Raw genomic sequence first — 26,659 nt, 5'->3', positions numbered from 1 at the left:
TCGGAAAGAAGTTCCTGCAACACAGTCTAATAGGGGGTACAAGTGTTGTGATAGTTGACTCTTCAGAGGTTACATGGAATTTCATCTTTCTTTTTTATGACGACTTCAACATAACCGTTAGAGAAGCCATTGTTGACTAGGACCTGCCTTACCCTACAGAGTTCTTCATCGACCTGCTTCCAACCAGAGCTGTGAATGAGAGCCTGGTTGACGTAAGCATTGACAACGCTCCTCTTGTACCTGTCTGGGCAGTCACTATTGGCATTAATACTATCACGCCGCCAACTTAGAGGTCATGCAAAAACGTATTTATAATCTTTCAAGTGTTCTGACATCAAGTTTCATGTTACATCTCTCATTTTGGTATCAAATTGTGCGCACTCTAAAGGCGCTCATTTTGAAACTAGCCCGAAGTCGATCGGATACAAAATGAATTGTATACAAATATTTTTGTATCAAACGTGAGGACAGTCCGATGCTCGGACTCTAGAGAAAAAATCAGACGCCGGGGCATTCCAAGAATGCGATAGTGTTAAGGCACATTCCTATGTTTGTTTCTTTAGTGTAGACTGTAGTGTGGAAGCCTCCATTCCTTTCCGTGATTGTTACATCTAGAAAGGGCAGCTTCCCATCACTTTCCATCTCGTAAGTGAAACTTAACACCGAATTTTGCTTAAATGCCGCCTTCAGCTGCTGCAGACGTCTGACATCAGGTACCTGCATAAAAATGTTGTCAACATACCTGCAGTATATGGCGGGATTTCAAGTCCATGTCAACTAAGACTTTCTGCTCTATGGTATCCATGTAGAAGTTCGCAAACAGGACACCTAGGAGAGAACCCATGGCGACCCCATCTACTTGCTCATACATGTGCCCATCGTAGGCACCCTTCTCGAGTCCCGCTCATTAATGATACGCGTCTATAATTTAGAGGTTCTTGACTACTATTTTTAGATTTGTACTATGTTTGCCTTTTTCCATATATCTATCTGCTAAGATTCCTGTGCACAAGGATGTCTGGAATATTAATTGGAGTGGAATGCTCAGCTCAGTTGCACATTCTTGCAGCACCCAAGGTGAAACTATCAGGTCAAACTGCTTTACTTCTTTCTAGCCCCATGAGTAATTTTACCACTTTGTCTTGAGATACCTCTATGTATTCTATGGCGTGCTCTGGAATTGGTATTAGGTCTGGCTCTCTGAAATCCTCATTTTGTACAAACACACCTCGGAACTGTTCATTTAGTGTTTCACACATTTCTTTTTCATTTTCAGTAGTCTTGATCCCTGTTCTCAGATTTTATCCTTTACATGCAGCTTGCTTGTATATAAAACAACCTGGATCCGTTTTACATTTGTTCGCTATACCTTTCTCAAAGTTCCTTTCTGCATCTCTCCTCACTGCTCTGTAACTGTTTCTTGCTTATTTGTATTGCTGGTGTGTTTGTGGGTTAAGCCTCTTCCGATATTGAACCTATTTTCTAGTCTTTTCCTCTCTGGCCCTTTCATAATTTATGTTGAACTAATCCTGTTTTCTGGCCCTGCATCTCTGTTTTGGTAATTACCTAAGTGTAGTTACAGGATGAGAGCTACGCTCGTGGTGTCCCGTCTTCCCAGCACTCTGTCATATAACACTTTGAAATTACTGACGGTTTGGCCTCCTCCACCTTCTCACCTAACTTGTTCCAACCGTCTACCACTCTGTTTACAAAAGTGAATATTCTTATATTTCTCTGGCAGCTTTGTTTCGTTAATTTAAATCTATGACCTCTTGTTCTTGAAGTTCCGGGTCTCATGAATTCTTTCCTGTCCATTTTATCGATTCCTGTTACTATTTTGTACGTAGTGATCATATCGCCTCTTTTTCTCCAATCTTCTAGTGTTTGCATATTTAATGCCTCTAACCTCTCCTCGTAGCTCTTGTCCTTCTGTTCTGGGAGCCACTAGTGGCATGTCTTTGCACCTTTTCCAGTTTGTTGATGTGCTTCTTAAGATACGGGCACCATACAACCACTGCATATTCCAGCTTTGGTCTAACAAAAGTCATGAACAATTTCTTTTGGTATTTCTCCATCCATGTATTTAAAAGCAATTCTGAACTTCTGAAATTAGAAAGTGTAGCATAGGCTCCTCGCACAATGTTCTTAATGTGGTCCTTAGGTGACAATTTTCTATCTAGAACCACCCCTTGATCTCTTTTTGTCAGAATTCTTTAACGATTCCTCACATAATTTATAGGTTGTGTGGGGTCTATGTTCTCCTACTCCACATTCCATAACATGGCATATATTCACATCAAATTCCATTTGCCAAGGGGCTCCATATACTTATTTTGTCCAGGTCTTCTTGAAGGGCATGACAATCATCTAAGTTTCGTATCTTCCCTATTATCTTAGCATCATCAGCAAACATGTTCATATAATTCTGTATTCCAACTGGTAGATCGTTTATGTAGACAATGAACATTACCAGTGCAAGAACTGAACCCTGTGGTACTCCACTTGTGTCATTCCTCTAATCCGATATACTGCCTCTGATCACTGCCCTCATTTTTCTATCAGGAAATTTTTCATCCATGTTAGGAGCTTACCTCTCACCCCTCCAATATGTTCATTTCCAGAACAACCTCCTATGTAGAACTCTGTCAAAAGCCTATTTTTAGGTCCAGATAGATGCAGTCAACCCAACCATCTCTTTCCTGTAAAATCTCTGTGGCTCGATCATAGAAACTGAGTAAATTCGTTACATAGGATCTTCCAGATCGAAAACCATACTGTGTCTGATATTATACCATTTTTCTCCTGGCATTCTACCCATTTAGTTTTAATTATTTTTTCCAATATTTTTACTATAGTATTACACTTGTCAATGATACAGGTCTATAATTGAGGGGGTCTTCCCTGCTGCCACTTTTGTAGATTGGAGCTATTTTAGCCTTTTTCCACACATCAGCTACAACTCCTGTCCTGTAGACAGTATGAATGTTTTCATATCTGGTATGATTGGTATGTTTGGTACGTGGTATGAATGTTTCTGTGCCTTCATTGTACATTTCACAAAACTTGGCATACTAGGCATTTACTTCCTTGCCTAGCAACAAGTCTGTCCAATTAAACACATTATGTAATGAATTGTCCAAGTTCCCCATAATGTCCTCTCTTGAAATCGAGTTTATCAACTGTTTCCATGTCCCCTTTCTCTTCTAGATTATATCGCAAAGCATGTTTAATTTCCAACAGGACATGATCACTCTTTCCCAAGGAAGGAAGGTACTGGATGTCAAATATCTCTTCTTCTTTCCTGGTGAATATTAGATTCAATACTGATGGAACATCCCCTTCCCTCATTCTTGTGGCCTGCTTAACGTGTTGATACATAAATTTCTCCAGAATGAGGTTTACAAATCTGCCTGTCCAAATGTCGTCCCTTCTTGCTTTGTAGGCCTTCCAGTCTATTGGTTTCAAGTTTAAGTCCCCCAGTACCAACAATCGTTATAGATTTTTATCTGCTTTTACTATAATGTCTCTCATGACCATTATGAGGCCCTCTTGTTCATCCAGTTTCTCCTTTGTCTATGTGTTACTTGTTGGTGGGCTGTAGGCATTTACTATTATCAGTTTATCATCCCGATTCCAGACCTGCAATGCCACTATGTCAACCTCCCGAGAGTTGTCGATTATTAACTCTCCTACCTTCACGTGTTCTTTCCACTACAGTCACACTTCCCCCTTTCCTAGTTTTTCTGTTGCCTCCAGAGTAGTCCCTTGGGAATACAACCTCATTTAAAATATTTTCTTCAAGTTTTGTCTTTGTTAGTGTGACAATATCTGGGACCTAAAACTGAATTATAACTTCAATCTCCAATATTTTTTCTCACACCATCTATGATACTGTAGTACAGTTCAGTACATATATGTAATTTTCAGAAACATGTTCCCTCTCCATTTGTCCCCTACTCCTTCCTCTAATATTGTTGGTGTGTTTTATGTACCATTTCACAGGCTTCCCAATCCATATTACCTTATAGGAAAAAAAAATCTTCATTTCTTTTTCCATTTAAGTACGGTACGTATATGTTTCGCTCCATTGTGGATAAATTTGAGCTTTTCTGTCTTCCTTTGAGAGGTCTTGTCCTAATGACTAAAGTTTCCCATCCTCATTACTCTGCAATTTCCTGGCATTTCTAAGCAGTTCCGTCATTTTTGTCTCACTCCATAAAAGTTACCTTTAAGGTACGATTCTTTTCTCTCATATTTGCCTAATCTCCTAATATCACTGGATTTTACTTTGTTGTGAGGCCTCCTCCTAAGCCTATTATTTTAGCAATGATTTTTCCTCTTCTGCTGCTCTTTTTATTCTAGATAATATTTCATTTTCTAAACACCCAAAAAATTATTATGGACTTGCTTCTATCTGCAGTGTATGTGTGTGTGTGTGTGTCTGTTCATGCATGTGCATACATAAAATGAACACTTACCAGACTCGATGTGCAAAAATCCCAAAGAAAGTCCGAGCTTCAAAACTTCTGACGAGAGAACAGCTGTGGTGATGATGTATGACTGATGATTAGAATAACTTGAGGTACGGCTATAACGCAGAAGTAATACCATCGTTGATGTCTGCACAGAGAGCACCACCAAGCTAATGGTTTTAAAGGATAAATGGCGTTTCCAGTTCCATCCTTCCGTGGCATGAGCATCCATACCATCAACTGTCCTCTTGCTCATCTCAAGTGTTGCCTGTACAGTACATATGTATTAAACATTTCTACAGCCATCATTTCCTGGCATGACCATTCACACCTCTCTACTATTTGTTATCACACTTCACCAGTACAAGCAATCAATAATGTTCATTAATACCTATAAACAGTGCAATATTGTACTTAAAAAATGCTTTCTTAACAAATATTGCAAAACAAATCACTACACCTAATAAGTTTGATTGATTAAAATATGCAATGGTGATAATGGTACCTTTATTTGTTAAAATTATTCAAATGGAGGATACAATAAATTATTATTCTTAATTATGAATTAACACACCAAATTTTAAAATATTTGTTAAAATTCTATTTATTGTGCTATTATTATGGGACGAGTTTTAAAATGTGCGCCTTTATATTGGGAACAATTTGATAACAAAACGAGCGATGTAACATGAAAATTGATGTTATCAAACTGAACGAGTATACACATTAGGTTGTGGTGTGCAAATTGGTGCTCGTTCACGGGTAATTTTAGGCTTTGCTGCAGGGAGTCTCGCCAGGCTTTTGGACATTATATGCATATACATCTGCAGGGAATTTAATTGGGAACACAATGATACCAAAAGGAACGACGTAGCACGAGAATTAAGGCGAGAAAACTGAAACGAGTATACACATTTTACTGATTTTGTGCGCTCACGGGTAACTTTTCCGACATTGGGCTTTGCTGTGGGGAGTCTCGCCAAGCTTTTGGACATTATATGCATATACATCTACAGTGGAACCTCTATTAACGAGTTTAATCCGTTCTGGCACCGAGCTCGTTACCTGGAAAACTCGTCTTAAGAAACAAATTTCCCCATTTAAAATAAAGGAAATAAATTTAATCCGTTCCACTCCCAAAAACATCCATACTTGTATGACTTTTTTATGTAAATATAATACTGCACATGTATATATAAATGTTTTGTTGTAGTGTTTTAATATTTACTTTACCTTATGAAGAGTAGTTGCTGGCTTGAGGGAGACGATGGGGAGGTGGGAAGGAGGAGAGGGGTTATGGTGTGGAAGGAGAATCCACCTCTGAGTCAGGCGGACTCTCTCTTCTTGGGAATTTCACCCAAATTTCATTTCAAATGTCACACAAGGATGCGTTGGACCACCTTGAGGCTACCTTGAGGTGCTTCCGGGGCTTAGTGTCCCCGCGGCCCGGTCGTCGACCAGGCCTCCTGGTTGCTGGACTGATCAACCAGGCTGTTAGACGCGGCTGCTCGCAGCCTGACGTATGAGTCACAGCCTGGTTGATCAGGTATCCTTTGGAGGTGCTTATCCAGTTCTCTCTTGAACACTGAGGGGTTTGCCAGTTATGCCCCTTATGTGTAGTGGAAGCGTGTTGAACAGTCTCGGGCCTCTGATGTTGATAGAGTTCTCTCTCAGAGTACCTGTTGCACCTCTGCTTTTCAACGGGGGTATTCTGCACATCCTGCCATGTCTTCTGGTCTCATGTGGTGTTATTTCTGTGTGCAGGTTTGGGACCAGCCCCTCAATTATTTTCCACGTGTAAATTATTATGTATCTCTCCCGCCTGCGCTCAAGGGAGTACAGATTTAGGCTCTTTAGTCGGTCCCAGTAATTTAGATGTTTTACTGAGTGGATTCTAGCAGTAAAGGATCTCTGCACGCTCTCTAGGTCAGCAATTTCTCCAGCTTTGAAAGGGGCTGTCATTGTGCAGCAGTACTCCACTCTAGATAGCACAAGCGTTTTGAAAAGTATCATCATCGGTATAGCATCTCTAGTGTGAAAAGTTCTTGTTATCCAACCTGTCATTTTTCTTGCAGTTGTGACGGCTACTTTATTGTGTTCTTTAAAGGTAAGGTCTTCCGACATGAGTACACCCAGGTCCTTTACATTGCCTTTTCGTTCTATGTTATGATTTGCCTGCGTTTTGTACGTGGTTCCTGTTTTTATGTTTTCAATTTTTCCGTAGCGCATGAGCTGAAACTTATCCTCGTTGAATACCATATTATTTTCTGTAGCCCATAGAAAGACCTGATCAACATCTGATTGGAGGTTTGCCGTGTCCTCTATGTTGCCAACTCTCATGAAAATCCTAGTGTCATCTGCAAAGGATGATACAGTGCTATAGGTTGTGTTCTGGTCTATGTCCGATATGAGGATGAGAAAAAGTACTGGAGCAAGCACAGTACCCTGGGGGACTGAGCTCTTCATGGTTGATGGGCTGGATTTTATTTTGTTGACTATTACACATTGGGTTCTGTCAGTCAGGAAATTGTAGATCCATCTGCCTATTTTCCCGGTAATTCCTTTTGAACGCATTTTATGTGCAATAACACCATGGTCACATTTATCAAAAGCTTTTGCGAAATCTGTGTAAATTACATCAGCGTTTTGTTTGTCTTCCATAGCATCTAATGCCATATCATAGTGGTCCAGCAAGTGCGACAGGCAAGAGCGCCCTGTTCTGAAACCATGTTGTCCGGGGTTATGGAGATGCTGTGATTCCATGTATTTTGTGATCTTACTTCTTAGCACTCTCTCAAAAATTTTTATGATGTGCGATGTTAGTGCTATCGGTCTGTAATTTTTTGCCTCTGCCTTATTTCCTCCTTTATGGAGTGGTGCTATCTCTGTTGTTTTTAGTATGTCAGGGATAACACCAGCGCCAAATAAAAAACTACGTCGATTACACTCGTGTCAACAATATAATAGTCTTACCACAAAGATACAATACAATGCCGTTTTCTCAAATAGGCAATGTGGTTATTAAAGAAAATGGAAATTTCATGGCAAACATGTATACAATCCCCAAGTCGATCGGATAAGAATTGGATTTTATAGAAATATTTGCTCAAATGACGCTTGAGCGCGGTGTTTGGATGCATTCAAGAGAAAAAAAGTGTGTTACATTCAAGCGACATATACCTGCGAAAGTGATAACACTTTCATAAAGTGTTATCACAAAGTGATAAATTAATTAAACATTTTCACACACTGGGTTGTCACTGCTTTATCAGGGCAGCTTTTCCAAGAATGCGTTCACCTTTTCAAACATTCCAAACACTTCCCTGATCTCAGTGGAAGAGGCAGCATCCTCCCTTACCTCCTCTTTCCCTTGCTAATGGTGTAAATTGTTGACGAGGACCTGCCATACTCCCTTGTGAGATCAATCACACAGACACCACACTCATGCTTTGCTATAATTTCCTTCTTTAAATCCACAGTAATTGTGTCTTTCTTCCTCTTGACAACACTATCTTTAGCAAGCAGCTTCTTTGGAGACATCGTGTGTTACAAATTGTAGTCGCAAAACCACTAAAAACCCAAAGAAAAGCATAAATAAATCCAGAGGGATGCTTGTCGTGTGCGATACAACAACAACAACAATGGCGTCGGAGGCGTCCGAGAATTTGCGAGAACCCGCAAGATGCTAGGAAGCACCATGTGGTTTTGCTCGTTAATAGAGGCGAGCTCGTCAATAGAGACAAATTTGCTGCGAGTGGCTTGCTCGTTACTGGAAAAACTCGTTAATAGAGCCACTCGTTAATCGAGGTTCCACTGTTCAGGGAATTTAATTGCGAACACAATGATACCAAAGCGAACGACGTAGCACGAGAATTAAGGTGAGAAAACTGAAACGAGTATACACATTTAGGCGTCGCCGCACACTCGTCCGCACCATTAGCCCCGTGACATCAAAGTCTGTGGTGCTCACGTGGCGCGGGCAATAGTATTAACAAAACATCAAAATTGTACTTGCTTTGGCTGCTATGGGGTCCATAAGTTCGCGCATGACGTCATCAATCCCTGTTTGCTCGTGGCGTACGCCCTCGGGGCCGGTAGGGCGCCCAGGTCAAGATGCGTGAGTTGCCACGAATATATTTTTGTTCATTTTTTGCGCACAGTTCCAAATACATTTTATTTGTTTTTTCATGCCAATCCTATGTATAATAAACACGTACACTATATTATGGCAGAAGAACATCAGTACTGTCCGAAGACACTGTGTTACGTGCATGACACGTGTGTACACATATCCGGCACATATTGCCAATGTATCATGCTAATTTATGTATATATACAATCTATTTACACACTGTACAGTATCACACACTATTACACACACTATAAACACACTCGGAACTCCCCGAGTGTGAGCTGCCACACCCAGCCAGTCCTCACTCACTCTTCCCAACATCGTACTCGCCATCACCCATCCTCCCACCATACTGTTATTCACACCAATGTTTCATGTTCATTCATGTATATTTACAACATATTTACACACTATACACTGTCACACACTATATACAGTCATCATCAACACACTCAGAACTCCGCAAGTGTGAGCTGCCACACCCAGCCAGTCCTCCCTCACTCCAACATCTTACTCGCCAACATTGCTCCTCCCACCATACTGTCATTGTTTTTATTACACTATTTACACATGTTATGTATACCTATCTACATGTTTTTTTCACCAGAACTATGCAAGTAAGCCGGTATTGTGTCCAAACAGTACTGTGGCCACCATACACTGCATGTGAAATCACACAGCAGCCAGCAGACGACGGTACGATTACGACGTCACCTCCCTCACCAAAATAACTCCTCCCAACATACTCCTGTTGCTGTGATTGCACTATATACACACATTGTATATACCCATGTACAAATGTGTTCACCATAGCAAACCACTAAGACCATAGAACCACTATGGGGAGCAAAACAAGAGTGGTTGCCACACACGGTGAGGCTACCACGATTCCCTCCCTCCCTCACCAAAATTCCTCCTCCCACAATACTACGCACATATGTACATGGGTACATACACACGTTGTATATACCCATGTACATGTGTATTCACAATAGCGAACCACTAAGCTAGTATGGTGAGCAAAACAAGAGTGGCTGCAACACAGTGATGCTATCTGGAGTCTCCCACCAAACCTCCTCCTCCCACAATACTACACACAGCACTAATTATCAACACAATCCTGCTATTATCACAATCCTGGTCACTAATTCCTGTAAATGAATAATTGACCACAAGTTTATTTCGTAAAGGAACCTACGAAGTCTGACGATTCCTAGATGGACGAAATAATGCTGTGGTGCTGGTGGCTAGCGCTGTGAACTTTGTGACCAGCATTGAATCACTGATATTTGAACATTGTACCCAGTCATTATCACACTCAGGCTCTTCTGTAATACTATCATGGCTAAATAATACACGTTATATATTTTAACATTATTAGGTGATGCTGTGGTCACAATGCTGAACAGCAGAGCTGTGAGCTCATGCTGCATGAGCCAGCCTTGGTTGCTCATTCAGTACTTTGGCTCTCACACCCAGGAATGTGGCCCACAATTTTTTTTAAAGATGGTGTCTGTTTACAAGAGCCCTGAGGAAGCTGATGTGAACCCCATGTAGCCGCGGGAGTTTTGAATGGATCGCTAAAAATATAAATACCCGGAGGCATGTTGCGCACCCCCGTCGATGGCCTGCAGGCGCGTTGTGCAGTTGAGGGGTAAAATGAATTGCATATAGAGTGAACTTAATTAGATTGCATTTTTTTCCATTGGTTTAAGACCCTCTTATATTACACAGCATTTCAGCCAAGTCTTCAACCTAAGAGAATGTGAAATACATGAGAGTACAGTACAGTACTGTATTGACATAATATGGGTTTATATAATAATATGGGTTTATATAATAAATCCTGAACTATTACTTAAAATAGTTCACAAACATTATTTAATTTATATTGTTAGAGGAGAATAATGTTCATATTTGCCTGATGGCTACCATCTATCTAGTGGCTGTGATGGGGACAGATAACCAGCACTTTATCAAAGGTCACCCGTTTTCCCGAGAAATTTTCCAACTACTGTATTTCGAACAGCAGTAATGTCTTGGAATTTATAGTTTCGGGGGTAGGTGGTTTCATTGGTTTAAGACTCTATGAGTGAAAAAGCAGCTTATTTTCTGTCCTACATTGTGGCTTGTTAAGCTTGAAGCTGTTACCCCATGTATGTATGTGTTACACATGACATTTTCAATTAGTGGTCTGGATTCGTATCCTCAAATTTGTCTAGTATTTTATAAGTTTCTATGAGATCTGCCTTGTTAGGTCTGGATTGTAGTGTTGATACTCCTGCGGGCCTCAATCAACCTTTCTTGATATGAGATGACAACTTAGTTATGGGATGATTTTTTGGCACTGCATGGTGCTTTCTCCAAAGCAAATACTGCATGTCCTTTTAAAGACGAATCCAAATGGGGGCACACCAGATATTTGTACAATTAAATAACTACTTTCTTTTTCTTTAAATCAAAGGTTCGTTTGACTATTCTTCAGGATATGTTGGCTTTCTTTTTACTGCAGCTCCCACTTGTTGCGTAACTTCCAAAGACTGGTGAATTCTGACTCCAAGGTTATTTTCTTCTTCAATCTGCTGCATGACAGGTTGTTGATATGATAGTTGTGATGTGCACTATTACGACCTACATGCCAGGTTCTGCATTTGTTAATGTTGAAAACATTTGCCAGCAGTCCGATCATTTGTAAACTTCCTTTGTGAGGCCTCAATATATTTCTAGATACTGTATTATTAACCCTGGTGGGAGCTGCAAACAAATCCAACTCTTACAGGGAGTGGAGTGGGGAACAAAAACCCCACACCCAAGATCCTCCACAGAAGGGGTTAGGAAACATGAAGGGTCAAAGGGGACCCACTGCCTCAATTCCGACTCTCCACAAGCCCCGGAAACTACAATCAATGGTCCCGGGGCAGAGCCATCATCCACACTCGCCATCTGAGAAATACTGGAGGAATCCAGGAAAGACGCCTTGAAAGAAGGAGCTGGCTGGTAAGAAGACCCAGAAGCCTTGGCGGGACCAAGGTCAACTGCCTCCATGCCCAAATCAGAAGGGGTGACCCTCCCCAAAGCCACCCAAGCTACCTCCCAAGCAAGACCCTGACCCGAACCCAAAACTCTCAGGTACTTCAGGGCTAGAAGCATGGGGTAGGTCTAGGAGGAGAGCAAACCACTCCCAATGAGGAAGGAAGAGGTGGCGCAGGAAGAGCCAAGGTCAAATTGACCAACACCTCCAAATCCAGGTCCCTAAAAACCAACCAGGGCAGCTCCATGGATTCTAAATGGGCACACAGCCTAGACTGCCATAGCACAGAAAACCTCAAACAAATAGCAGTCACTGCCTGATAAACCCAAGCATCATCAGGAAGGGCTAGTGAGAAGAGTAATGTGACTGGAGCACTCCCCACATGACAAAGGGTCAAAGGTGTCACCGGCCCACCGGAGGCAGAAAGAATGAACATTGACGACAGGCCACATCAACCATGCCAAAGACCCGCAAGGGGATTACCAGAGTCCAAAGGCAACTAACCAAGCAGGACACCCAGTCACTGAGGCTACTTGCCAGAAGACGGATGCCAAGTGTAGCCAAAGCAACCAGGCTATGAATGGCATCTGCTACATGTTGCATAAAGTAACAAGCGGGGGGTATACCCCAGTACAGTACACCCAACAGAATGCCTCCAGTCTAAGGACCAAACAGAGGATTCAAAGACCCCAAGAATAGTCCTAAGCGATGCTCTCCACCCTGGTGGCCAGTCTTCTCAGAGGTGAACTCCCAAACACACCTGTGAAGACATTACACACTGTGAAGACATTACATTGTGTGTGAATTTGTACACCTGTGAAGATATCTCTGTCAATGCAGTGGGAGTTCTAGCAGGCACCCTGGGAAAGAACCCAGAGTGTATGCAGCTTGAAGCACAATAAAGCCAAACCCACATGACAAGTTTGATAGAAAACAGGCATGTGAAGCAAAAACTTAAAATATAGAACAAAGTACTGTATAAAGCAAATGGTCCATGCAGGAACAAGTCCAAGGATGGCTGGCACTTGAAGCAGAGGGGGCTTGCCCTGTATAAAAGATCTGGAGCACTACTGTCCAACGTAACAAATGAACAGGGAAGATGACTGCATGCAGGAGCTGGGCTGCCTGGTGGTGGTATTCAGTATTACAAGTTTTGCTCTAATTTTAAATGTTTCTCTTATTGAGTGTGAATTTGTGCAGAAATGTTTGGCATTTTCAAGGCTTTTATTTGTGATTTCAGTCTTTGTTAACTCTCCAGTTGTCTGTAAAGCTTCGCTGACTTTCTGGATGCTTTCCCGGTGTGGTGGCACCTCTGGTGTAAGGGATGGGGAGGAGGTGTTTTGATAATTACAAATAAAATAGCTAGCCTGCACATGCACAATAGACATATTCACCATGGGTGAACACTCTCCTCAAAATTAATACACTGTACAAGAGCTCGAGTTTTTAAAGAAAAAATCCCAAATACATCTGTAATTGGAAAACATTATTAAAATATAAGTGTTAAATATAGAAATCCAGTTTGAACTTCTTGCAGGAGTTATTAGAAATATAGTTTTAAACTAAAAAATACTAGAACACATTGACAAGAAGGACAAATACAAAATGTAAAGAGACCAATGAAGGTACAGTGGTGACAAGGAGAGGATGTTGGTATTGAGACCGCATTCCTGTGAATTGGAAATGATCTACCACAGTGTTGGAATAACCAGCGTTGAATGTAATGAAACGCCATTTTCTGGGTGAGACCCCGGAGGCTCCTCGGAGCTTACTAGGCTGATATGCTAATGTCAGACTTTGGCATCAGTCATGTGTATGGAGTTCTGTGGGCCTACCGGGGACCACGAGCCAGAACCTGGCCCCTCAGAGAAGCATGGGGAGTAATGGCCTATAGAAACCCCCTTGTGGTTGGAAGCATTCTATATCTGCCATTGACTGGCTCAGGCACCCAGAGAGGTAAGCATCCCAAAACAAACCCCTATTCTGGTGAAATTATCACAAGCCGAACAAGTGGATAGAACTCCCCTAAAAGAAACGAGCAATGAGCATGGCGTCACATGTCGCCACGCCACTGTCTGCACAGCTCCCCACTCCCTGGGAAGGGGAAGGGGGAGCTCCAGACCCCCCTCATGCCGGCTATCCATCCTTCAGTTCTGAGGCTGGATGTCAAAACACGCGAAAAACTGCCCACCGGAGGGAGGGATGGATGCTGGGGAGCCTCCAGGTCTCACCCCGAAAAATGGTGTTTCATTACATTCAATGCTGGTTTTCTGGGGGGAGCCTCTTCGGCTCCCCAGAGCTAACTACCCACAGAGGAAATAATAGGGACTTACCCAGGAGGCGGTCGCTGCTCACTCCTCAACTCAAAGTCGAGACAACTGGCTGCAGCCACCAACCCAAAGCGACACAGGCCCGAATGGGCCTGGGAACGAGCACGAGGTAACGAGCAGCCAAGACCCTGTACGACCGCCAAAAGCCCCGTGCCCGAATGTCAGCCCAGGACATGTTGCCAAAGACGGCCGCAAGAGCAGCGAACCTATGAACGTTATGGGCACAGGGATAGAATACAGGCTGGCTAGCCTTAATAACTCGGCGGACAACCTGGGAGACCCACACCCGCGAACAGGGAAGAAGGGAACCGGATCAACCCAAAGCGCGTTCCCGGACACAGAAGAGGTGGCGCACAAATAACAGCGGAGGGCCGCAACCGGACGCAAAACATGATGCACCCCCGGCCCGACCATCCTAGCACCAACAACCCAAGGACCCCTCCGGAAAGCAGCAGTCTCATTCTGTGCCAGAAAAGAGGGAGACGGCTGCAACCGAACAAAACTATCGCCATGACTGAAGGAGCAGAAACCCCTGTACTGGAGGAAAGCAGGAAGCTCACCGACCCGACTCTTAGAGGCAAATGCCAACAGGAAAGAGAGCCCATGAGAAACAATCCTGAGCCGAAGGGGCCACAACAAACTGAGGAGAAGAGAGAGCACGCTGTCCAAAGACCAAGACGGCTGAAGCGGAGCATGAGCAGGCCGGAGGTGAAACAACGCGTGAGATAGCTTGCAGAACGGCGCAGATGTAACACCAAGACCGAAAGCAAGCTGAAGCGGCTCTGCCAGCACTGCATGATACGAGGCAACAGTATGCGGCAAGATGACGGCCCCGAACCTCCACAAGAGAAGGACAAGCCGACGCCAACAAACGCAGCCACCTAAGAAGGGACAGAAGGAAAATGGAAGGACCTCCAAAAAACTCCACACTGCCGCCAAGAAGAAGCACGCAGGTGGGACAGCAACAATGAAGCCACCTGACCACCAACCGAAGGTGAGAAACTCAAGGCAGAACCGAACTAGCCCCGCCATAAACCAATTGAGCCTAGGAAGAGGCGGAGCCGCGGGAAGATCACGGGTACGACCACCGAGCAAACAGAGCCGGAAACCCAAGCCAACAAAGAAGGAGATGGAACGTCTACCGAACAGAAAACTTTCCCAACGCCAGCGAGCTCGCCAGGAATTCGGAGACCATGGGCCCGACGCGAGACTCTAGAGAAGAGACACCGCGAGACCCTGAAAATGCCAACAGACTGGGCAAGCCAGGAAAATAGGAACCCAAACCTAGCAATAGGAGAGCCAAAAGACACAAACAAAACATACAACAGTGCATAGGATAAAACAAGAAAAAGACCAGAAGAACAGCCTCAGCACCAGCAGCCAGGGACAAGAGTGAAGCAGGAAGATGATGAACGAAGAAGGCAGGCAGCAAATCGGGAACAAAAAGGACACGACCAACCCACAGAGCTGCAGATCATGTCCCAACAAGTCACGCCAACAAAACACAGTTCCAGGCCCTGTCCCAACAAATCAAACTGGAATAAGGTGCAAAGGTTTGCCACCAGACTAGTACCCGAATCGAGGGGTACGAGCAACGAAGACAGACTAATGAACACAAGAGGCACACACACCGTGAGACAGAGGCGGAATTGAGCGCCCAAAGGAGCCATATAAACACAAGAAAGAAGCATTCCAGTGTCAAGAGTAGTAAACAAATGGAATGCATGAGGAAGGGAAGTGGTGGAGGCTGACCCCACACACAGCTGCAAGTGCAGACATGACAGCCCAGTAGATATCAGGTAAGTGACAGGGGGAAGAGGCAAGACAAAAGAACCAAAGCTCAACCCCAGCAAGCACAACCAGGGGCAGACAACTAGGTGAGTACAGAGAAATCAACATACATGGAAGGGCTAAGCCAGGTACTCCAAGATGGGAAAGGAATGAGGGACCCCAGACAAGACCACAAAAAATGCCACAAGCAATCCCCAACACATATCCCCAGTCACAAAACTGCAGCAAAATGTCATCTCACAACATCCTGACACAGTAACATTAACCACATAACCTGCACCTCCACCATTGAACCTCGTAACATGGATGAGGTGGGCTCCCTTGATTGACTCGAGCATGGGATGGACATGCATACGAGTGGGACTGGACGGGTAGAAATAGGAGCTGCCACGTATGGGCCAACAGGCTCTCTGTAGTCACCTTTGTGCTAATGGTCCTATATTCATATCCAAAAACCACGAACCAGCGCCTGGCCGAAAGAGATGCCAAACCGCAGAAACTCACCTGCCAAACGTAGGCACGAACGTGTCACGACACAACGTAGCCGAGAAGATTCCGGGACCACCGCCAAGGGAAGAAGGCCAGAGCCGCACACACAGGAGAAGAGCAAGGTAGAGGCGAACGAGGTGCCCCACACCCATAATACAGGGAAAACCCCGGCGTCCTTCCCACAGCTGCAATCCAGAACACCCCAGTAGCTACGGGGCACGGACTGGAGAATGGAGAGGTGCAAGAGGCGAAGCACCCGAGAGAAAAGGACGCAAAACACCAACACTGGAGCACACCGCCCAGACCAAAACAAACTCCCACGGCGTATGCGCAGAACACAAGGTCCAAACCACATAACCCGTTCGGCGGAGAGACACCAGCTAGGAGTAAGTAAAAAAAACGAACAGTGCCGAGACAGAGCACTGAAAGAAGATTATTATAAAAGAACGAGACAGGACTGAAAACCGAGAAGAAGCACGGAATAGGACCAAGACCAACAAGCCCAAGAAAGGACTGGAGGGAAGCCAAACCAGCAGACGACAGACGTACCAATAATACGGGAAGAAGCGAAAACTTTCCCGAACCTTCAAGAACACATAGAAGCAAGCCCTAAGCATGAAGCCACAGAAAGGCACAGTCGGATCCGAGACCAAAAGTCAAGCAGAACCCCGAGAAGATGGGAACATGACGGAGAAGTCCCGTCCCAAATAAGAAGGGTGAATAAATGGAGAAGAGTACCCAACGCCAGGACGGAACAACGGCCCCAAGGGACAAGGAACCAAACACTGGGAGGGGCCGATGCCCAACAACACGTACGGAGAGGGGGGAAGAAAAACTCGACTCCTCGTAACCGCAAGCTCCGCCCAGAGGGTAGAAAAACCCCGGTGGGTCCAACGGGGCCAGAGACTCCCAAATCAGCCCCTCTCCAGCCCCGGGAACCCACACAGCAGGCCCCAGGGCCAAGCCGTCCCCCCAAAGCCCCAGCCTCACAAGAAAAAGCCGGTGCAGCCGGAAAAGTAATTAGGAAGGGAGCCCAATGGCAGACTCATAGAACATGGCTGGAGGAACAGGCTCGAATGCCTCCGTTGCTACCCCGAAGGGGAAATCCCCGAGACCGCCCGAGTCTCAAAATCATCAAACTCCCACCCCAATCCCAAACCCACAAATGGTAAGGATCCAGATGCAGGGAGGAAGGAGGGGGGGGGGGGACCATAACATGAGAAAGACAAGGGGGCGCGGAAGGAACAAAACTGAAGCGACCAAATCCAAATCACGCCAACCAAAACGGGGCAGCCTCAGGGCTCCCGGGGAGCAAACGACCTAGCGCATTGCCACCACTGAAACTCGACTAACAACGCCCGTGCTGCCTGCACCCGCATAGTCAGCATAAGACTGGGTAAGCGAGCCACAAACAAGCAACAAAACTCGCAGGGCTCTGGGCCGAAGGTGCCACCGACCTCACAGACATCAGACGGAAGCAAAACAGTGAGTCTCACCCTGAGAGAAGGGGACAGAGCAACCCTCGACCTCGCACAAAGCAAGCGGGGACTCCGGGGCCACATACATCGGACCCACGCGCACCCCTAGGGGTTTCCCAGGGACCTGAGTAGTTAACGAAACTCACGCCCAGGTAATCCCAGGCAGGGTACTGCTAACAAGCGCCTAAGTCTACCAAACAACATTCTAAGAACTGAAGTAAATGGCCTAGCAGGGGCAGAATCCAAGGAACTTATTGAAGGAGGCCCCAATCCCCAAGGGTAGTACTTACAGGGCACCTAGGGAAGGAAACCCTAGGCACATGCAGCCCGAGTACTGGAGAATCACTCCCGGCTCACGCACCACCTAGAAGACAGTCACCACATGCTAGGTACAGTGCTGAAACAACCACTGGAGCCAGAGCACATGACTTCAGCCTCTAGCATCAGCCTTAGAACTGAACAGTGGGGGGGAGGGGGGAGCAGCAAAGACAGCGGCGCGGCGACGTGTGACATCATGCTCGTTGGCTCGTTTCTTTTAGGGGAGTTCTATCCACTTGTTCGGCTTGTAGTAGCAATAATTTCACCAGAATAGGGATTTGTTCTGGGATGCTCGGTCGATGGCAGGCAAAGAATGCTTCCAACCACACAGGGGTTTCTATAGGCCATTGCTCCCCATGCCTCTCTGAGGGGGTCAGGTTCTGGCTCGTGGTCCCCAGTAGGCCAACATAACTCCACACACGACTGATGCCAAAGTACTGACATTAGCACATCAGCCTAGCACTTTCGCCCGGGCATGACGCAGCATTGCGTCATCCGTTTACTGTCGGTAATGCCGGGGATGATGCAGCATTGCGTCATCCACTTTAAATAATCGCCAAAAATCAGGTTTTTATCCGATTTTTTGGGGACTGGTTTTAAAATGCGCGCCGATGTCTTCCCATTTTCTTTGTTGAGCCACGTGGCCCTCAGGCGGCTTGGCACACGCCGTGGGCCCATTGTTTTCGCTCCACTGTTGTGACCAATGTCGCCTCCCCTCGCATCTCAAACATGTGAACATTTCGGCTATTTTCCGTGGCTATATTTCTTACTGCGGCTTTAGAAACTATCTACGCTTACTCCACGATGGATAGTGATCATGAACAAGGCCCTTCCAGGAAGAAAATTGCGAAAGAAAGGCTTGAAAAGGGCGGGAATTGGGAGTGTAGCTGGAAGGCGTCCCAGCGCTCACTTGCGGCTAACGCGTGGCCCGTCTTCAACTCGTCGGCGGTTGGAGCGTGACCAGGTTTTTTATTTTATATGCTAGTGTTCCTCTAGAGAATTCTATTGCGAACCCATTGAGCCCAAAATGAAAGACCTAGGACGAAAATTGAGGTGACCAGAGTGAAAATAGTGAAAACATTTTATCGCGTTTGCGCGCTCCTGGGTAACTCGTTCGCACTTTCTCTGTTTGCTGCGGGTAATTAGCCGGGCTTTTGGAGTTTATATGCATTTAGTGCTGTAGAGAATTCTATTGCAAACACAATGATACAAAATTTAATCTCTTAGGACGTGAATTAAGGTGACAAAGTTGAAGAGAATATACACTTTTCAGAATTTACGCGCACTCCCGTGACACCCTGGGTCCCATATCGCACAGTTGAGGGGTGGCGCGCGGGGTACGCCAAAGTGCTAGTAAGCTCCGGGGAGCCGAAGGGGCTCCCCTCAGAAATTGGACGATATCTCAGAAATCCTAAAATTCACTACACACGATACCTTAAGCCACACAGAGGCTATAACAATCAATAGTTGAGAGGCAAGAATCAAACCAATGTCAGGGGTTTGCTTGGATATTCAAAGAAAGCTTGATCAATCCTATTATAAATAGGATTCATTAAATCCCTAAATATTTATGAATTAGTATTCATTAGTAGGAATACTTCAATATTCAAGAATTAGTATTCATTAATCAAGTCATTTAACCCTTAAAGTGCGCATCACGTCATATGACGTGTTGGACGTTGTTCCAGTCAACTGCGCATCACGTCATATGATTTGTTGGAGTACTACGCAAGATTTAAACGGCCCGCGGATACACGGGGTTCACCACACCTTCATCAGTGCTCTTGTAAACAGACGCAATTTAAAAAAAAAATCGTGGGCCAAACTCCCAGGTGTTATTGGCCTCAGTATTGAGTGAGCAACCAAGCCTGATGCACGCAGCATGAGCTAACAGCACTGCTGTTCAGCTTGTGACCACAGCATTGCCTAAAAATGCCAAAATATACTTGTTCATGCTATTATGTAGCGATGATATTATTACAGAAGACCCCTGACTGTGATAAAACTGACCAGGGTTCTGATAATAGCAGGATTGTGGTGATATTTAGCGCTGTGCGCCATGGAGGGAGGAGTAATGCTGTGGGAGGGAGGCTGGTAGCGATGTCTTCTGACTTCGTGTGGCCACCTTTTATTGACTGCACTCAGCATACCAGCTTAGTGGTTCGCTATGGTGAACACAAATGTAGATACTTATATATAACGTGTGTATAGAGGGTATAAACAGCAAGAGAAGGTTTGGAGCCGCCATTTTGGTGAAGGTGGTGGCGTCGTGCAGACAACGGTGTTGTTTACTGGTTACCACGATGGTCTTTGGGCACCATACCAGTTTATTTGTACAAGTATGGTGAATAAAACAGGTAGATATTTATATATAATGTGTGTATATAGAGTAATAACACCACAAACAGTATTGTTGGAGGAGAAATATTAGTGCGTCTCGCCTTGAGGGCGGCAGCCATCAGCTGAATGTGTGAGGTCCTACGTCTTTGTGCCATTACTCACCATACAAGCTTAGATGTACAGTTATGGTGAACAAAACATGTAGATACTTATATATAACGTCTGTATATAGTGAATTATAGAAAAAACAGTATTGTGGGAGGAGAAGGTGGGTGAGTCAGATGACTGGAGGGAGGGCGGGAGTGGCTGGCTGGTACACGGCGGTCACTCCTCGTTACTTTTTGACTCATAATAGCTACTTAGTGGTTCGTTATAGTGAACAAAACATGCAGATACTTATACATAACCTGTGCTTATAGTGTAATAACCGACAAAGTATTTGTTCACTGACTGATGAACATAATTGAATCAACAATATGCACACCATATTTTTGAGTACAGCAATGATTCACTCATTTTATTATATAAATATATCAAACTACACACTATTGAATAATATTACAGCAAAAAAACTATGAAAAATCAATCAGAGACATTGAAATAATTAGATAATTATCTCTTTGTGGCAACTCCGGCCTGACAGCTTGCGAGCAACAGACCGCCTGGGACGCACGCTGAGTCAGCGCCTATAATTTGCCAGACTTCCCCGCCCTATAGCGGGCGATATATGCCACTTACGATTTTTTTATTATTTTTGCCGTGATCAGTGAACACAAATTAACAGGTTAGGAAGAAAAAATATTTTTTTTTTTTAAATGACATGCGCCTGTGGGGATAACAGGATATTAAACCCCGAGCATGTTAAGGGTTAAACCTAATGAATTAGTATTCATTAGGCATCTTTAGCATTGTAACTGATGCCCCTACAATTGTACATTACTCTAATATTCTTTGAACACACATTCTTTTGAGTAAACATTGTTAGTTATTATTGCTATTATTATTTTTATTACCATTATTATTATCCAATCTTTAGCATCCTTTAACTGCGGTAAGATGTAAGACATAATGGAGGCCGACAACTATGCAAACTTTTCAATGTTAGAGGAAGTGCTTCTGCAGGATGTAATTAAGTGACAAAGCCCTGCCATTACTCAGTTAAATAGACTATACGGCAGAGAATACGACCCCGTGTTTACCTACCCGGACACAGACTCAGGAATACAACCCCCCCCCCACCCCGTGTTTACCTACACTGACCCCAGACTCGGGATAATATAACCACAGTATTTATCTATCGGACCCAGACTCACGAGAATATAACCAGTGTTATTATTTACTTACCTGGTTATCCTGGATTAGCTTGAGATGATTTCGAGGCTTAGCGTCCTCGCAGCCCGGTCCTCGACCAGGTTTCCTTTTTGTTACACATCCCCAGGAAGTAGCCTGTAGTAGCTGTCTAACTACCAAGTACCTATTTACTGCTAGGTGAACAGATGCATCAGGGTGAAAAACTCTACCCATTTGTTTCAGCCTCCACTGGGGATCGAACCATTTTCAAACTTCCATTAGTACTAGATGACCAATCTAAGCTTAGTGAAATTGAAAGTTAGTGGCGCCTACTGTTAACCATTGACTGGTTTAATATACTGTATGTGACTGCCAAATTCCAACATCTGAATCGTCATTTTGAACCAAGGCAATAACTGTCAAGAATGCTGCTGAAGATCCCATACTGATTGACTTTGCCGAGTGAGTTTGCATTGAAACTATACAGCTTACCAATCAGTAATACCCAGGTTGAACGGGTATTTTCAAGAGTAACATCTGTAATTACCTAAGTGTAGTTACAGGACGAGAGCTACGCTCGTTTGTCCAGTCTTCCCAGCACTCTTTGTCATATAAGGCTTTGAAATTACAAAAGGTTTTGGCCACCACCACCTTCTCATTTAACTTGTTCTAACCGTCTACCACTCTGTTTACGAAAGTGAATTTTCATATTTTTTCCCGGCAGCTTTGTTTCGTTAGTTTAAATCTATGACCTCTTGTTCTTGAAGTTCTTGAAGTTCTTGGTCTCAGGAATTTTTCCCTATCAATTTTATCGATTCCTGTTAATATTTTGTACGTAGTGATCATATCGCCTCTTTTTTTCTATCTTCTAGTTTTGGCATATTTAATGCCTCTAACCTCTTCTCGTAGCTCTTGTCCTTCAGTTCTGGAAGCCACTTAGTGGCATGTCTTTGCACCTTTTCCAGTTTGTTGATGTGCTTCTTAAGATATGAGCACCATACAACCACTGCATATTCCAGCTTTGGTCTAACAAAAGTCGTGAATAATTTCTTTAGTATTTCGCCATCCATGTATTTAAAACCAATCCTGAGGTTAGAAAGTGTAGCATAGGCTCCTCGCACAATGTTCTTAATGTGGTTCTCAGGTGACAGTTTTCTATCTAGAACCACCCCTGGATCCCTTTCTTTGTCAGAATTCTTTTAAGATTTCTCACATAATTTATAGGTTGTGTGGGGTCTATATTCTCCAATTCCACATTCCATAACATGGCATTTATTCACATTAAATTCCATTTGCCAAGTTGTGCTCCATGTTTGTCCAGATCTCCTTGAAGGGTTTCAATCATCTAGGTTTCTTATCTTCCCTATTATCTTAGCATCATCAGGAAACATGTTCATATAATTCTGTATTCCAACTGGTAGATCATTTATGAAGACAATGAACATTACTGGTGCAAGAACTGAGCCCTGTGGTATTCCACTTCTGACATTCCTACAATCCGATACATTACCTCTAATTATGGCCCTCATTTTTCTGTCAGTCAGGAAATTTTTCATCCATGTTAGAAGCTTACCTCTCATCCCTCCAATATGTCCCAGTTTCCAGAACAACCTCTTAAGTGGAACTCTCTCGAAAGCCTTTTTTAGGTCCAGATAGATGTAGTCAACCCAACCATCTCTTTCCTGTAAAAATCTCTGTGGCTCGATCATAGAAACTGAGTAAATTCATTACACAGGATCTTCTAGATCAAAAACCATACTGTCTGTCTGATATTATATCGTTTTTCTCCAGGTGTTCTACCCATTTAGTTTTAATTATCTTTTCCAATACTGTATTTTGACTATTACACTTGTCAATGATACAGGTCTATGAAGACTAAACTGAGAAATCTTATGGGACTTGAGCTTTTGACACCAATCTTGATTATCAAAACATATCTTGAAGAAAACAGAACTTGTTGCTCATCATTTGAACCACCCATGTCAATGCTTATATACGAGTCTGCAATATAAAAGAACGAGGTTGTGGATGCAAAGAAGATCTTTATGATAATCTTCAACTGTGAAAACCTTCACAGTTGAAGATTCAACACCCATTATGCTTCATACAGTAAATATTGGTAAGTTATCCAATTATCATATTTTTTAATACATATATATATATATATATACGCAGAGATAATATTAATAAAACAATTAAAATTGTGTAGTGTACTCTATATATCAAAATATATTACTTTAAAACCCTTATCAGTCACTAAACAAAAAATTGGGCTACTCTTATTGCAAATTTGTTACTTTTAGACCGTCAGCTCACTACTTGCAGCAATTTGGATCTGGCAACCCTGACCCAGAACATCAGGACTACAAAACCCGAGCGCTGTCCACTCAGCTATCACGCCACCCAGACTCAGGATACTACGACCAGTGTTTACTACCCAGATCCAGACCAAGGAGAATACGATCACAGTGTGTACCTACCTGGATCTAGCCTCAGGAGAATACAACCCCCGTGTTTACATACCCGGACCCAGCCTCAGGAATATGACCGCAGTGTGTACCTGCCCGGACCCAGCCTCAAGAATATGACCCCCGTGTTTATCTACTTGGACCGAACCTCAGGAATATGACCTCCGTGTTTACCTATCTGGACCCGCCTCAGGAATATGACCAGCATTTACCTGCTCGGACCCAGCCTCAGGAATACGAGGTTATCTTGAGATGATTTCGGGGCTTCTTAGTGTCCCCGCGGCCCGGTCCTCGACCAGGCCTCCACCCCCAGGCCTCCACCCCCAGGAAGCAGCCCATGACAGCTGACTAACACCCAGGTACCTATTTTACTGCTAGGTAACAGGTGCATAGGGTGAAAGAAACTCTGCCCATTGTTTCTCGCCGGCGCCTGGGATCGAACCCGGGACCACAGTATCACAAGTCCAGCGTGCTGTCCGCTCAGCCGACCGGCTCCCTAACCACAGTGTTTTACCTACCTGGACCACAGTGAAGCACGACCACAATGTTTACCTACCGGGACCCAGAAATACAACCTCAATGTTTACCTACCCGGACCCAGGAATACAACCACAGTGTTTACCTACCGGGACCCAGGAATACAACCACAGTGTTTACCTACCGGGACCCAGGAATACAACCACAGTGTTTACCTACCGGGACCCAGGAATACAACCACAGTGTTTACCTACCGGGACCCAGGAATACAACCACAGTGTTTACCTACCGGGACCCAGGAATACAACCACAGTGTTTACCTACCGGGACCCAGGAATACAACCACAGTGTTTACCTACCGGGGCCCAGGAATACAACCACAGTGTTTACCTACCGGGGCCCAGGAATACAACCACAGTGTTTACCTACCGGGACCCAGGAATACAACCACAGTGTTTACCTACCGGGACCCAGGAATACAACCACAGTGTTTACCTACCGGGACCCAGGAATACAACCACAGTGTTTACCTACCGGGACCCAGGAATACAACCACAGTGTTTACCTACCGGGGCCCAGGAATACAACCACAGTGTTTACCTACCGGGACCCAGGAATACAACCACAGTGTTTACCTACCGGGACCCAGGAATACAACCACAGTGTTTACCTACCGGGACCCAGGAATACAACCACAGTGTTTACCTACCGGGGCCCAGGAATACAACCACAGTGTTTACCTACCGGGACCCAGGAATACAACCACAGTGTTTACCTACCGGGGCCCAGGAATACAACCACAGTGTTTACCTACCGGGACCCAGGAATACAACCACAGTGTTTACCTACCGGGACCCAGGAATACAACCACAGTGTTTACCTACCGGGTCACAGCCTGAGGCACCGCCGCGTCTCTGGCTCTGACGCAGCGTTGCCACGTCCCAGGTGCTGGAAGTAGCGGGGGCGCTCATGTGCTATAAGTAGCGCAATTGAAATTAAAATAGTCCAATATTTTGTTTAACGTCTGATATACGGTTTTTACAGCAATATATTTTAATACATAGAGTAATACTACATGATTTAAGGATTGTTATAATATTATCACTGCATATATATAATGAAAAAATGTGTTAACTGGATAACTTAAACTAATATTTACTAATCTACTTACTTTACTATTTACTAATACGTAATACAATAACAAACTCTGTTTTCAGATAACACACAGCTCCCCTGTTTAAATCCCTAAACATGCTAAACATGAATTCACTCCATACATTCTCTTGTGTCAACTACATTTACAAAACCCTGTTTTTAAGTGCAAACCCTGTTCTGAAACTCTTCCTGGACAGTTGTAATAGAACAAATAATCACCACATCAGACATAAATATCTCTTTGACATCCCCAGAGTCAAACTTAATCTGTGTAAACACTCTATGCAAATAAAGGGACCTGGTCTATGGAACTCACTCCCTAATGAACTGAAAAGCTCTCCTACTTTTGGCTTATTCAAAAATAAAACCAAAAAGTACCTAAATTCATCTTCATAGTTTTCTACCTAGTGCTTAATCTTCGCACTGTTTCTAGTGCTACCCAATCCCCCTAATATTTGTACCTAAGCCATATATTACTTTACCATTGTAATCTTAGAAATCATCTGCTATCATGGTTGTTGTATTGAGTGCATATTCTACTGCATTATTCCTTGAAATGATCCTCAAATTGTGCTTCAGTGAACCAATGTATAACCCTGAGATATTATCCTCATGTACCTAGTAATCCTTGTTCATGGATTTCCCGTCCGAAGTTCGGCCATCTCGATGCGCGGATTGAACGCTCCTGGCTGGACTTTCTTTCCACACCTTACCTGGAACTCATCTTTGAATTCAGCTGGCTTCTTTGGGCCAGTGTGTGCTCACTGCAGCTACCCAGGGGCTCACAGCACCGGGGGAGGCCGGAGCCTCCCTAATGGACGCCTCCCCGAGCGGGGGCGCCATGAATGTTGACAGCAAGTCCCAGAGAGGAAAACGTCTGCTGCAAAA

At 44.2% G+C, this 26,659-nt stretch overlaps 1 protein-coding gene across 1 annotated transcript in view; it reads right to left on the bottom strand.

The window, feature by feature from the left end:
• LOC123745511 (UDP-N-acetylglucosamine transporter) overlaps positions 1-25,586 on the bottom strand; it is a 105,804-nt gene extending 80,218 nt beyond the window's left edge. The window contains exons 1-2 of the mRNA XM_069311961.1: positions 25,501-25,586; positions 4,479-4,740 (exon numbers count right to left, since the gene is read on the bottom strand). Of these exons, the coding sequence (XP_069168062.1) occupies positions 4,479-4,728 (250 nt within the window). The 5' untranslated portion in view covers positions 4,729-4,740; positions 25,501-25,586. The remainder of the gene's footprint in view (positions 1-4,478; positions 4,741-25,500) is intronic.
• Between the last annotated feature and the right edge of the window lie 1,073 nt (positions 25,587-26,659).

This window comes from Procambarus clarkii, chromosome 71, assembly GCF_040958095.1.
Source record: "Procambarus clarkii isolate CNS0578487 chromosome 71, FALCON_Pclarkii_2.0, whole genome shotgun sequence".
In the NCBI taxonomy this organism is placed as follows: domain Eukaryota; kingdom Metazoa; phylum Arthropoda; class Malacostraca; order Decapoda; family Cambaridae; genus Procambarus; species Procambarus clarkii.
This window is presented reverse-complemented; position numbering and strand designations above follow the sequence as displayed.